At 44.6% G+C, this 14,496-nt stretch overlaps 1 protein-coding gene across 1 annotated transcript in view; it reads right to left on the reverse strand.

Moving 5' to 3' along the window:
• GLRA1 (glycine receptor alpha 1) overlaps positions 1-14,496 on the reverse strand; it is a 36,575-nt gene that overhangs the window by 2,650 nt on the left and 19,429 nt on the right. Inside the window, exons 3-8 of the mRNA XM_042881643.1 lie at positions 13,427-13,494; positions 5,266-5,489; positions 3,523-3,605; positions 2,412-2,549; positions 1,653-1,867; positions 891-1,037 (exon numbers count right to left, since the gene is read on the reverse strand). Coding sequence (XP_042737577.1) covers positions 891-1,037; positions 1,653-1,867; positions 2,412-2,549; positions 3,523-3,605; positions 5,266-5,489; positions 13,427-13,494 — 875 coding nt within the window. The remainder of the gene's footprint in view (positions 1-890; positions 1,038-1,652; positions 1,868-2,411; positions 2,550-3,522; positions 3,606-5,265; positions 5,490-13,426; positions 13,495-14,496) is intronic.

Below are 14,496 nucleotides of genomic sequence, written 5' to 3' on the forward strand. Positions count from 1 at the left end.
CTTGAATCTGGATGAAGATAGAAAAGCACGATGAGTGGTTTTACTTGGTTCTACTAAACATCTTCTGACCAAAAGCAGCTGATTAGAGATGGCAGGATCTTCCTCTGGGCCGATGAAATTAATGGCTGCCAATGGTCCTATCTGTAACTTTGTTTTCCTCGTGTTACCCCTGGTCCTGCATAGACTAGGGCTGGTGATAAAAACTGATACTGCCACCTGATTCTACCAGTTAATTAAAGGCAGCTTTTAATTTATCTCAGTCACCTTTATGTTTCCTTCTAGTGCATCCTTTGGAATTAGTTTTTCACTGTGCTACCTCAGCCCAAAAGCATGTAGAGTCCAGGCTGCAGGGGGTGCATGTCTCTGTGACATGTGCATGCTTGGGTTGGCGTCAGTTACAGCGAATGAGCATGGAGCAAGGCTAAGGCTGTGAAGAATGTGTATTTCTTCCAAGAGGAATTTGCAGTCAGTCTGAGCAGCAGAAGCTTTTGCAGTTGCAGATAATAGAGACAAAAGTGGTGTCACTTACCTCCAGATTAATGTAGAATGACTTGTTGGGGGGATGCTCTGTTATCCCTTACGCCTCCCCACCCATTGCTGTGTTTTATAAAGAGGGCTTGGAACAGAACATCTCTCTGTTTCCTGATGAGAACAACCTTTTTGGCTTAGATTGCTCAACTAACTAACAAAAACCAGTTTGCTAGACCCCTGGGGTCAGCATGCTGCTAAAAAAGATAAAATTTATTGAGCTTGCCCTGCTCCTTGATGCATGGCCCTCCTTACTATCTGACCATATACAGGGGACTTCCCTGGACAGTTGGCCACAAAGTGATGGAGAGAGATGAAGCTGAGAGAGATTCCAGCCATATCCTTCATGCCTTATGTATTACCTTATGATGCCTCCTCTTCCTTCTGAACCTGAGAAGCTCTTTGTGCTGCCGGGACACAAAGTTGACAGCAGCATACTCTAGAAGTGCAGAGAATACAAACAGCAAGCACACGGCCATCCAGATGTCTATGGCCTTCACGTAAGACACCTGTGAGTCAGAAGGGGAGACAGAGATGTGATAGCTAGTTCATCCAAAAGCCTTTTAACTTGCCATTCTTTCCAGTTGCTCCCTGGAACAAATCTTTAGAAGGATTTGGCCAAGCCATGCTATGGTTGACAATTGCTCTTGGATACTAAAGTCTGTCTCATTTAATATGACTGTATTAACAGGTGACTGAAATTTTTTATGCGTTATTCAGTAGCAATAATTCCATGTCTTCACTGTGATGGTTTACATGCAGGGAAAATAGCAACCCAAACTATGTTCATAAGAGTTAAATTTAGTGCTGTTGTGCAAGTACTATAATCAAGTGAGTTTAAGCCATGCATATCCATGTCTGCTTGTTGCAAGTGTTGTAAGGTGCAGAGCTCCTGGCTACTGAGACCTGAAAAGAATCTTGGGGTGAGCATTTTCTTTAGGGAAGCTCTATTCCTTGTCATGGAAATTAAGTTAAAAATTGTATAGGAGGGAATTGGGATTTGTTCTGCTTGCCCTTAAACTGGAATAGTGCAATGGCAGCAGAACAACTCGTGTTGAGCAGGAGGATCTGTGGTGTTGCTTACACGTGTGCTGCCCCAGAAGATAATTATTTTCACCCCTTACCTTGGGCAGTGATGCTCGGGAACCAGAGCTCTGAGTGGTCATAGTGAGCACAGTGGTGATCCCCAGGCCAACACGAGCGGGTGCAGCATCCATATTGATCCAGAAGGAGATCCAGGACAGAATGACAATGAGGAGGCTGGGGATGTACATCTGGATCAAATAATAGCCCATCTGCCGCTCCAGGTGGAAACGAGCTTCTATACAGGTGAATTTGCCTGATAAGGACAGGAGACACATGGAAGGCTATTGGTAAGGCACAGTGAGCCTCTTGTTCTCAGCTCTCGTCTGGGGACCTTCCTCACGCTGCCTAGAACCAGGAGGTTTAGTGGAGGAAATAAACAGCTTTTGACCTGTTCTAAACTACATATGTAAAACGTCAACATAGTAAAGAAAGGTGTTGACTGTATATCATTTTTCATGTAAATTTCACCTGTTCCCCCACTTTAAAGGCAAAGGAATGTGGTGGAAGAAAAGGTCCAGACCAAGCATCCTTTAGCTGATACAGATGTTACTGGGAACAAGAGGATTCCACAGATTTGCTTTTTATTGACTCTTTCAATATGACTTTATTGGCAACATATGTACATTTCTATATTGTATTTCCATGTTTCTATATTACGCTTCTATGTTTTATTCTATATAATCTCTATCAAAGCTTGTGTCACCAGACTGTTATCAGACATAGCAAGAGATTCTGGTAAAGCACAGTCCTGAGTTCCTCTCTGATGAATCCATGAGCAAAGGTTAAACAGCACTGACCTGTGTTGTAGTGTTTTGTGCAGTATCTCAAGTCTTTTTCTTCTTTTAGGATAAACTGAGGCAATGTCAGCCCATCAGCAACTTGCACAGCTCCTTTTTCTTGCCACTCAAATATTAGATCATTCATTGTGTAGCCAACTATCGAGAGAACAAATATCAGTGTGAAATGCATACTAGACACTCATCTGGAAAGGGACACATTTGTAGAAGGGAGCTGGGAGAACGGGGTCTTAACCTGGTGTTTTGGCAATGCTGTGAAGTGTGGGATTTAGGCTGAAGCAGAACTGCTTGTGTATATGGTAAAAGCTAGGGTAATGACCTGCTCTGGAGCTGTGGGGATGTTCAGTGTATTGTCTGCAGTAAGTCATATTTTCACTTGAAAAAGGGCTTGTTGAGCTGTTGTTTTCTCAAACCTGACCTCGTTCTCTGAAAGAAGTTATTCATATCTTTCCCTCCTCTGGGATAAACATCATGAACAAGGGGCAAATGTTCATCCAGAGAGAAAAACTTCCCATCTGCAGCAGAGAGCACTTTCACCTTTCTCCTCCAAACTGAAAGGCCAATGTAAATACAAGTGAGCCAGGCATCTCTCTTGGGACCTTATGAGGTTTAGCTCGTCTAGGAAAAGTTACATGCTGAATGAATTGAAAATCCTACACAAACATCCCAATAGGATGGGATGAAATGCAGCTAACCTAAGAGTAGGGGTCTCTAATCACACACTGGCTTGAGGCAGTTTAGAGGTTGGTTCTTGTATTGGTGGCATCTAAATAGGCTGTGCTTTCATCTATTCTAAGAGTTTCCTGTCTCTAATTGTAAACCTTATTGCTGGCATTGGCTGAAAATATAGATGCAGGTGATTGTGTGGTTTTTGTGGAGGGGGATGTTGGCAGGAAGAGTGAGAGAAACAAAGCTGAAAGAGAGCAGCCCGAGGCATGCACAGTGAGCAAACTCATCCCAAAACTCCCCACCCGCCTTTCTCTTCCATACAGGGAGAGTCCAGTGAAGACTGAACAGGAAAGGAGTTGCAGGTGACGATGGAGAAGGCATGGAAAGGGGAGAGGAGAAACACGTTGTCTCTCCTGAAAATGGAGAGGTGCATGGGACTCACAGCTTTCTAACTGCATGATGCATGTCTGTACATCCATGGGGAAGTTCTTCAGGTCCATGGGGCAGGCCAGAGTCAGCGTGATCCTGAGGAGAGAAGACAACAAAGGGCAGTGATGTACAGTTTGTGGTACTGATGAGGGATTGAACCCTCTCAGACGCCAAATGTTGCATACAGGCTGGTAACTTGTCTGGTGTGATGGAGGGAATGACTGATTATTCACTCCTTTCCTGCCTGTGCTTTCACACGTGCTGTTGGAAAGCGTCAGAAATGCCAAGAATTTGGGTCTGTGAAATAATTCCTGGCAGGGACTGGTGGAACGGCAGGTGCTGTTTCACTGTAATATTATCTTGGACTGTGCAGAAGAGCGTGCTCCCACATCAAAGTTTTGCTGCCTCTGCCTTCATTTCTTGCCTCAGGCTCACAACAGTCTGGATTAGCAGTGAGCCCAAACCTGTCCTCTGGACCCAACATACATTTCTAGCGACTGACGCTGTTTGGAAATCTCTGAACAGAACTTTTCTGTATCAGAATAAACCAAGAACTTTGGTCAAGACGGCAGATTTCTGTGGGAGGAACGAGAGATGCGAATGTAAATTTCTGCAAGGAAAATGCCCTTTGCAACTCACTGTGACTGTGCATTTCTGGATTCCCACTGTGCCTCTTGAGTCCTCTAGCTTCATCTTTCCACTAGGTGCTGGCTGCATTTCCCATGGTAAGCTGTGATGCTGTACTGTACTGCAATCTACGTTCAAAATGTTTGCTTAGTTCAACAAGCTGTTATGAAATGATGTTGATGTGATTCATATCAACACAAGCTGGACTTGTGTTATTTGATTTGATAATATGCCGTTCCCTAGATTTAGATTTAGATTAATTTTGATTTTTAGATGTATTAATGCATTTCAGACATTTAGATTTTTCAGCTATTTGCCTCGATGCAGAAATAGCAGAGTTTTTGGAAGATAGGAACTGAATTTTTCTATCAGATGTACGAGGGACTTAGCAAGAAGGAAAGATATTTTAACCCAAATCTTCATGTTGAGAGAAATTCTCTACTTGAGTTTAGAGACACGTTGTGACAAAAGATGTTGTGACAGAAGAAGGAATTGACTTGCTCACAACTTCTTTTTATGAAAACAACTGAATTTTCTGTTTTTAAACCAATATCTGGGTAGAAAAGAACCTCCATTAGCCTTTGTCTATGTTTTTTCATTGTGTCTTTGGAAGAGGACTCCACCTCTGATCAATGAGATATAAGCCTTGAATTATGTCGTCGAACAAGCTCTTTGGGAAGAATTAATATTAAATGTCTACCAGACATGAAATGAGTGACCGTGGCTGCAGCAATGGGCAGCACACACATGCTGGACAAGTGAGATCAGGGAGTAGATCAGGGATCAGTTCTGATTAGAGATCAGGGAGCAAAATTCCCAGGGGTGTTTTTAGGTGAACCCAGTACTGAGCTTTGAGTCTGTGAGGCAAAGTCCACTTTCTTCCAAGAGCCTTGACTCTTGCTAATAGTCATATTCATGGCAGGAGGTTGCATGGGAGGCCTCCAGTGGTCTCTTCTCACCACATTGCTATGACACTGTTAATGGATGTTCTCCTTTAAATATTATAGCTCAGTTCCTTTACCCAAAGGCATGCTCAAAGTGTCCACTTGCCTATTTTAGGGTCAAACATCAGGAATGTAGCTCTGCCCTCTCCTATCTTTTTGGAGCTCTTCCCATTCAGTCAGCTCACCTGATGCTGTAGAGTACATTCCCATTTCTGGAGATTCTCAGCAGCTTGTTGTCTGTAGTAATCTCATGGAAATGGGCCCCTTTCTCATTTGCAAAAAACAAGTCAGGTTTCCAGATGGAGTCTAGCATAGAAGGGTCCAGGTCCAGGGAGTCATCGGGGTATTCATTGTACGCCAGCCGTGGATCATTCCATTGCTGCCTCAAGAAGATGTTCACCCTGTAATCCTGCATGGTGCAAACAGGGAGCAGAGAAACACAGTCAGTGCTCAGGGCAGATAAAAAATGCTGAGAAATGGGGAGCACGTGCTAAAGTTGCTCTCAAAATCAAATCCCATCTAGACCTACGTTCCCAAGTTATGGTAAGCCTTCTTTGTATTATTTCTCAGGGAGCCACTGATATTTTTAGCTCTGTAGCTTACAGCTATCTCACAGTATGAGCAGCTGTCTAACTCTGCATCACTCCATCACAGAACTCAGCTATGTGTGAAGTGTCAGAACCTCTAGTCTTAACCCCAGGGCTGCAGAAGCAATGTTCAGTTGTGGTTGTCATAAGGGCTGGTATCAGCAAAACAACTGTTGCAGAGGACCGGGGGAGAGGGACACTGAAGCCAACTTCCTTTCAGCATTGAACCATCCCATATCATGTCTATCTATGATTCCTTCAGTCTTGTTTAAAAAAAAACAAAGACACAGTGACACAGGCAGCCCATGGAAGAGAGATGCCCTGTGTGTGTCTGGAGTGTTCCCATCTGGAGTACTGCGTCCAGGTCTGGAGCTCCCAGTACAAGAAGGACAGGGAGCTGTTGGAGAGGGTCCAGAGGAGAGCCATGAAGATGATCAGGGGACTGGAGCACCTCCCCTATGAGGACAGGCTGAGGGAGCTGGGCTTGTTCAGCCTGGAAAAAAGAAGGCTGCAGGTAGATCTCATTGCAACCTTCAGTACCTAAAGGGAGCCTACAAACAGGAGGGGAATCAACTCTTTGAAAGGGTTGATAACTGCAGGATGAAGGGAAATGGTTTTAAGTTGAGGGAGGGGAGATTTAGGTTGGATGTCAGGGGGAAATTCTTTACAGAGAGAGTGGTGAGGTGCTGGAACAGCTGCCCAGAGAGGCTGTGGATGCCCCGTCCCTGGAGGTGTTCAAGGCCAGATTTGGATGGGGCCCTGGGCAGCCTGGTCTGGTATTAAATGTGGAGGTTGGTGGCCCTGCATGTGGCAGGGGGGTTGGAGATTCATGATCCTTGAGGTCCCTTCCAACCCTGGCCATTCTGTGATATAAATTCAGTAACTGAGCCAAACTGATGGGAGCTGATGCCCTTGATGAGAGTATGAACACAGGAGGGATGTGCATGGCATCTCCTCTCTTAATCACGAGTGTTCTGTTTTCCCCTCTCTAACATTAAAATGCCATAAATGCTGCAGATTTTATGGGCTAGCCATCTTTAGCTGTAGCTGGTCCCCCAGCAACACACTGACTGATATCTACCTCACAGCCTTGTGTCTTACAGCTCCCCTGAGCTCTCCAGGCCAAGGCTGGCTGCTGAGGTCTGGCTCAGATGTCCTGGATGCTCTTGTAGACAATTAAACTCAGTTTCTGTTCTCCTTGGGTAAACTGCATGTCCCTTTTCTGCTGAATTTCACAAAAGAAAGTGAGCCAACAAATTGAAATGGGGAGAGGACATGCCAGCTATCAAGAGAGGAATGAAAATGCCATGTCCATAAATTAATTGACATTTCTAAGTATAGAAGCAAGCTATCTCTAAAGAGCAGCACATATTAAACCAATTTCACTGGCCTATCCCAAACTAATAGTTCATATCATGATTAAGGGTTTCTTTGGTGCCTTTCTTATACTGATGTACTTTGAAGACTTCTATTAAGAGACGGGTCATGGAAGGGCTCTGATGTGCTTGCCAGTGTCTAATACCTGCTGCAGGCACTAGGATCTTTTTTTCACTGAGACAATGCTTGGCATCTGTGAGGAGGTTTCTGATGTTGCCATCAGATCTGTTCTTTCCATCTGGAGAACGCAAGGCTCTGGATTTTAAGAGTTCATTTGGAGGAGAGTCTGGCTGATACTGCAGCCTCTTGTGCTCACTCAGCTATGAACCTACAGCTTCTGGTGTGGGAGGATGTGAGTTTTGCAGATCTTGTCACACTGGAGGGTTGGGAGATGATTGTGTATTGGGTGATTCGCTGTTTTGGACAGGGTAGTTCATAGCCTGTGCTCTGGAACTCTGTTTCAGACCACTTAGTGGCATCTGCATCCTCGGAGCAGAGAAGCTGGTAATGACATTACTGATTGTGACAACAGCAAATGGACCAAGGATTTGATGCTGAAAGGAGCAGACTTCTGAACATGTAAAGAGTTGCAACACTCTCTCCTTCTGCTGACATTCCAAATGTCACCTTCATGAGTCCTAGTGGCTCCCTCTGACTTAATTATTCAGCTCTGTCCCCCCCAGATAACGTGCCTTGAGAAAATATGAATAGCTGCGGACAGCTAGGAACTAAGATCTTAGTGCAGTCATGCAGACCTGAAAGAGGAAAGCAACCCTGAATCTCCACTTCCCAGGGCATGCATCAGCTCCTTAAGCAACTTGTATACTTTCAGTTCTCCCTTTTCTGTGTGTAAAGACCTGCAGCCATTGCAGGCAGGGGAAATCAGTGTCACTGACCTAATAGGTAGAAAGGGAAAGGTTGTTTTGCTTATTCAGCTACAAATAAGCTAGATGCAAGCAGGTCAGCTCTAGATGGGGGTTTACGTCATGTACAACACAAATTAAACTCATGTTTGGAAGCAACTTCAGTGTGAGCTGCCCAGAAGTGTTCTCAGCCTGATGGAGTACTGGAAGGGGGGAAAAGGAGCCAATCCCTCTACAGTGGTCTGTTAACTGCACGTAGGCTTTGTTGCTAGACTAAAATCACTGCTTTGGCTGCAAAACTTGCCAAAAGAAAATGAAAAGGTGAGAAAAGAGATTCAGTGTGGTTCGCTTTGCCACTACAGCAGTCGTGAGACCATAGACAACATCTGCAGTGTGTCCTCTGGCTGCGTCCTAAATGGAAACACTCGAGAGGCATGTTGTGAATGTGAAAACTGCACCGCGCCCTTCTGGAGGCTGCTCAGTTGTGTGTGTGCGTATGAAGGTCTTTATTCTTATTACCTTTATTCCACAATCCTGGCCTGGCCATGGAGAATGGTTTTCTCCTCATAGACAGTTTTCCTTAATGGTGGGTAGCTGAACTGTGCAGTAGTAGTGGAGATGTTGAGCGGCCTTTTAGATTTCTTGCATCCAGGCTTATTTAAACACAATGTGAAAACACACGCTGTGATTGCAAACTGGACATGACACTGCCTGAGGTGCCAGCATAAGGCATGGAGAGCAAATATGTCATGCCTGAGGCTGTGATGCAGCCAGAAGTATGGGCTGTACCAGCCAAAGGATCCTGTGTGTTTAGAGCTTTGTGCCTAGGCCCTGCAGTCAAGCTGAGAGGTGATGAGCTGAATAATGCTCATTTTTTGGCCACCTGGAGTTATACAGCATTTCTCCTGGATGCTACTGTTTGAGATCTTAGTTAGCATCACCAAGAAGTCCACAGTGCGAGGTGATGGACAGTGCAAGCCAATTTCTGATGTGAACTTTCAAGCAGAAAAGGATTGAACTGGGGATGCAAACTCAGCACACACACACAAAAAAAAAAACAACAAAAAAAACCTTTCTCCGTTTCCTTATCACTTGAGCCCCTCATTTGTGTGCTGATCACATCCAGGCATTGATTACTTTGTGCAGCTCGCTCCTCTGGCAGGCTGGGGAGCAGCAAGCCTGGCTTGTGATGGCATCCAGCTTTGGAATACGGCACAAAGGCCTTCTGCTTCCAAGAGGGAAATGCCACAGGGCAGGAAAAAAAATAATTGAAGCCATCAAGGTGTTCAATTTGACAATGCTGAAGTGAAATTCTTCTTAGTGGCCTCACAGGGAGCCAAGGAGATGGAAGGTTATTTGAGACCATTCCTTGCCAGGTACCACGACCACGGAATCTGCTGGGCAGTGTGTGACAGGCTGGGGAAGGGCTGTGAGTTGAGGGAACGGAGGCTGCCAGGGAACCCAAAAGCTTTCAGTCCCTGATTCAGACTCGGCATTGTGCTGATGGAAGAAACAGCCTGAACTGAGCAGAGCCTGAACTTCCTCAGGTGAATTTCTCACCTGGCTGGCAGAGCACAGAGCCTGTGTTCTCATGGAGGTAATGGCTGGGTTAATGAGGCCCTGGTAGCCCCACACAGCTGCAGCTGGTTCCAGATTTGCAGTGGGAGCTGCCTCATGGCTGTAGGAGGCTCTGCTGAGAAGGGACTGCTGCTCGATGGAAAGTAAGTGCGTGGTGAGGGGCAGAAATCGTGTCTTGATGTTTCATAGGTGCATTTTTTGGTGCTGGAAACTTTACTGGGCTTCTCAAGCAAGCGGGGGAATCTCCCCCCTCGGACTGCTGGCAGCAGCCTGTGCTGGACCTCTGCTGCTGTGGGGATAGTTAATTATCTGATTGGGAAGCTCATGTGCAGATGTCTGTGGACAAGTATTTTGCATTTGGACGGTTGCAGCCTTCCAATTCTCCTGTCCTTAGGAGATGCTGGGAGAGCAAATGTGGCTGTGCTGCAGCTGTTTGGAAGGTTGCATCTGATTTTCTCTTTTTAGACAGGATGACTATGGCATGAAATCAGTAAGGGTAAATTTGCATACGTGTGCTGTGTCTGAGGGAGACTGTGCTGATAGTTTTGTAGCCTTTTGTGAGCCCTTTTAAAAATATGGGATGGGGAGGAGTTGCTTTGAGCACTCAGTCTGGCTCCTGACAACTTGAAGTGATGATATCCAAGAATATTTCTCCTTTGTTACGTGCCTTCATTGTAGAGAAAATATTCCCAGCTGCCTAGGCCAGCTAGATGTCTATGAACAAAACTGAAATTCCATGGGAAAAGAGATCAGGGGCATCACTTCATTCCAAGACTTTTGTTATAGTAGGAAATTTGTTAGATAAAGCTCTCAGATAATCCTGAATTGTTTATTTGCTGGCAAAAAGAAACTGTTCCCTGGGTGCTTGACTTCTGTTTCATTTTGGAATGATTTTGGTAGCTTTGCTATAGGTTTCCTACTCTGGTAAGAGTGGGAGAAAAGTGCTTTTGTTCTTTTTCTTTTAGTTTGTTTTTAAAATAAAAGTAAGCTGCTAAAGTGGATGCATCCTCTGTTTGTCATTTGGAGTCCCCTGCTGTCGGATGCTCTATTGTAGTAATGCTTTGGGACAGAAGGAGGCTGTCTGGACCCATCTGCCTTCTATATCTGGTACTGTCTTTCTAATAGATGCACTTGCTTGGTTCAGGGAGATGTTCCCAATTATGTGCTCCCTTGTCCTTAGAGCTGAATGCAAGCAAGGTTGATGAGTATGCTATATGAGCCACAATTTAGCATAAATGTCCCATCAATTATGGGCATCACTAAAGGCTTTTATGGTTGGTCTCCAGCTCTTCAGGATGCTGAAAGGTGTTTACTTGCTTTTTTACCTTGCTTTAATTCGGGTTTCTTTTGGGGATTTCAATATGGTGGATGGCTGTCCCTTTTTTTTTTTCTGTTGTATTTATTTTCTCCTCTCTTTGCCAGAGTTTCTAGAACTCCATTTCTTGCCCGATTCTTTTAGAATTTCTGTGGAACAGAGGCCAGCTTTCTGCACCTGTTGGGAGCTCCGTGCCTTCTCTCAGTTGCAACCCACTGCCTCCCCTCTGAGGTCTGTAAACCTTAAGTGTTAAATTGTTTGCCTACTAATAAAGAACATGAGCTCAGATTAGATTGTCATGAGACAGGGTAGTTTTACCCTACTGATGACGTGCTCTTGCACTAGTAGTGACCATGCCAAATGCTTGCTTCATTCTCTATGTGGAATTTTTTCCTCTTCTAACTCCTGTGATGCTTTAAGCTGTAAAGGAACCTTCACCTCCAACCTCTCTAACCTTCTGCTTGGTGATCTCATGATTTGGAAGATTCAGTTGCTGTAAACTCAAATACCAACAGTAGTGTTTTGTGTAGGAACTAGAAGTGCCGTTACTGATTAAAGGTTTTCTCTAATTACATTTGTGGCGCCTATAAAAATTTGTTTCTTCCTGAATCTACTAGTAGAAATTATAGGATGATATGATATTCCTGGACCTGAATGCAGCCAACATTTCGGTGCCTAATGGCTGTGATTTCTTAAAACCACAAAGCTGTTCCCTCCCTTGTGATCACTGAAGCAGTTTGGTGGAGTTTTATTGTCATCAGTCTTGCAAGTCAGTGATGGACTTTGTCCTTCTTTATGCAGTGAAACTTCTATTCTCCCCTGATTTGATTACTTGTTCCAATTCAAGTGCTCCACAACAGGACCTTCCTCCCTTCCAAAAAATGTTGGTGGGGAGTTGGCGTTGCCTGTTGGACCTGCTGCAAAGAAAGCCTGGCTTCTCTGCAGGGTAAATCCCAAATTAGCAAATCCTAAAGACTGCACTTATTCGCTGGGTCCTCATTTTTAAATGCTTCAGTACTTGTGTTGTCTGTGTCCTTGTCAGCATTTACAAGAGAGAACACAGTCCCCAAAGAAGTGCATTATATCAGGTTGTGTGCAGTGTTGTGTCAGCCTGACATCTGGACTAGCTTGTCAGAGCTGGCTTGTGTATTTCTAGACAAAGCAATGTGCCCAGAGGGTGCTCTTGGGTTCCCATGGGAATTTCTTTTTACGGAAGATAGAATATGAAATGGGGGGCATCTGGAGAGGATAGCAAGACCCTGCAGCATGTCTTGGAGGTGAATTGCATTTCATTCTTGTGCTACTTCATGCTAATTTGATGAATCATCCTTCTTGCAGGGATGCTGTGGCATCTTTGTATGACAGCTCCACATTAAAAAACCATGTCACTGTGTAATGTGCTCTGTATGTTTCACAGGGATCCCTTGTGGGCCTGCCGCTCTCTCTTGCAGTCTGTGGGTTTTCCCTGCTGAATTGTGAAGAACTGCCTGTAACATCATAGGGTGTATCTAATAAAACAGTAAACTGGGAACGGAGGTGTATTTCAGTTCTAGTTCTTTCTCTTACGTTGTGTATAAATCCAGGAGTCCACTTCCCATCTGTAATCTCTGACATTCTGCAACCCACAACCCTTTGAGCAAACCTTCTGCAACCCTTTGAGCTTGGACAGAGTCGTGGCCATTTTATACCCCTGGGACTGAACTCCTCCCACCCCAAGCACTGCCAGAAGAAAAGCATGAAGAGTCGTGTTAGAAGAGACTCGTAACTGTGTGTGTGTGTGTGTATAATAGCTGTTGATGTCCTCTGACTGTGGTGTGCATTACAAGGAACTTGTAGAGTCAGGGGGTCTGACCCATACGTAAGGTCTTTGTTCAACCACTTCCTAGGTAAAGAATTACCAAAGTGTAATTAAACACATATTTCTGGATTATCTTTAATTAGCACAGAGCTAAAGTACTGCACCTCCAGAGCTTTTGTTTGCTGTTCACTGATCATGTCACAACCAATCTTTAACAGTTTTCAGATGGAGCAATTATCTCCTGTTCTCCCGATTCTCTCCTCCTAGTGCCTTGCCAATTAGATCAAGCTTTTAGCCACGTTCACTAATTTTGCCTGAAGTTGGCCTTAACTTGCAAATATTGATTTAAGAGAAGGAAAAAAAACTTCTGCTAGGCAATGATTTTTCTCATGTCTCCCAGAAAATCCAAATCTAGTGATTCTCCTGATCTTTGCAAATACGGAATCTGTTGCAGACTGGATTTGAATTCAGCTGTTTTTCTTTCATTTAAGAGATTTGAATCAATGTTCTGTGATCTCTTTGATACAAAGCTGCTGCAGCTGTCTCGGAGCTTGGAGTCTTGGTCAAGGTTTTAGGAAAGACTTCATTTGTTCCCTTTTTTCACCTTTATACTTTGCCTGTGCAATGTTTTCATAGAGTTGCAAATGAACCATGATCTTAACCTGAGAGAAGCGTGTGATGGCCAGGAATTTACTCAAACCTCAGGTAAACTTGGGAATACAGAGACATTTTCCTTCTGGTTACGTTAAGGCAAAGGATGCTGTGTTGGCTGGGAGTGCAATGAGGCCGAGCCAGTAGCAGAACAGCTGTGCTGTGATTTTTACTTACCATAGTCGTTTCTGCAATCGAACCAAAGCTGTTGATGAAAATGTTGCAGCTGACATTCACTGGTGGGCCTGCATGACAAATACAGATTGGAACAGCACTTCACTGTGTGCTTAAAAGACAAAATATTTCCACTCTGCAATATCGAAGCTTGCTGTGGGGCTGAGAGGTGAGGTTGGGAATACTGTGTGGATGACCCGGCTGAGTCTAGCCTTGGATCTGACGCCAGTTTGACGTCAGGCAGTGCTCTTGCTTCACCTCTGCTCCACTGTTTGGATGAGTGTTTATATACCTCTTCTGTAAACTGTTTTGATGAAAATGAATAGATCACAGCCTGGCAGGACTGCTTTTTAGATATCTTGACATTGCTGTGTGGGTGCTAAGCTCACCTTGAACATGATGGCACTGGAAAGAGCCAACAGACTACTGAATGGCACTGGTGTTTAGAGCTCTGTCTTTGTCTTTCCCTCTGAATGTCCAGATTAGGACCCTATGATCTTTATAGAACTGGTGCAGGACTAAGCAGTGTGCCTTAGGGAAAAGGTGGGGCAGTGCAGCTATAATCCCATGTGGTAACAGTCATGTTTGCTGATGCTCACAGCTGCATGGGAGATTGCCAGGATGTGCCAGCAGAAGTTTTCTGGCTGTCCTGTTTTGGGTGAAGGTAATGCCAGGTTTTGGGCCATGCCTCTCTTGAGCCATGCCTTTCTTTGCTTTTAGAATGAGGCTTTGTTTAACCTGTACACGTTAGGAAAGTCAAGGGGCCAGTTATGGGATTCAAAGGATGTAGTTAGGGTTTGGGGGATATCAGTCTGTTTGGCGTTGGTATCAATGAATATGAATAACAATGTTGCCTGAGAAGAAATAGATCTGTGGAAATTTGCAAAGTGGGAATTTTTAGATTCTTCCACCATCCTTTACTGGGATGGTGTCTGCATCTCAAACATGGCCTGATGGCTCTGCAGTACTCGGGGAGTGATGCTTGCCTTCTGAGGCCACATCTGCAGTCTGGCAGATGCTGTCAGATGAGATACTTCTAGGGAGCAGGAGGCAAACACACCTATCCCCTACAG

Source organism: Lagopus leucura, unplaced genomic scaffold (assembly GCF_019238085.1).
Source record: "Lagopus leucura isolate 7727_CA_CO unplaced genomic scaffold, USGS_WTPT01 Super-Scaffold_100030, whole genome shotgun sequence".
Taxonomy (NCBI): Eukaryota; Metazoa; Chordata; class Aves; order Galliformes; family Phasianidae; genus Lagopus; species Lagopus leucura.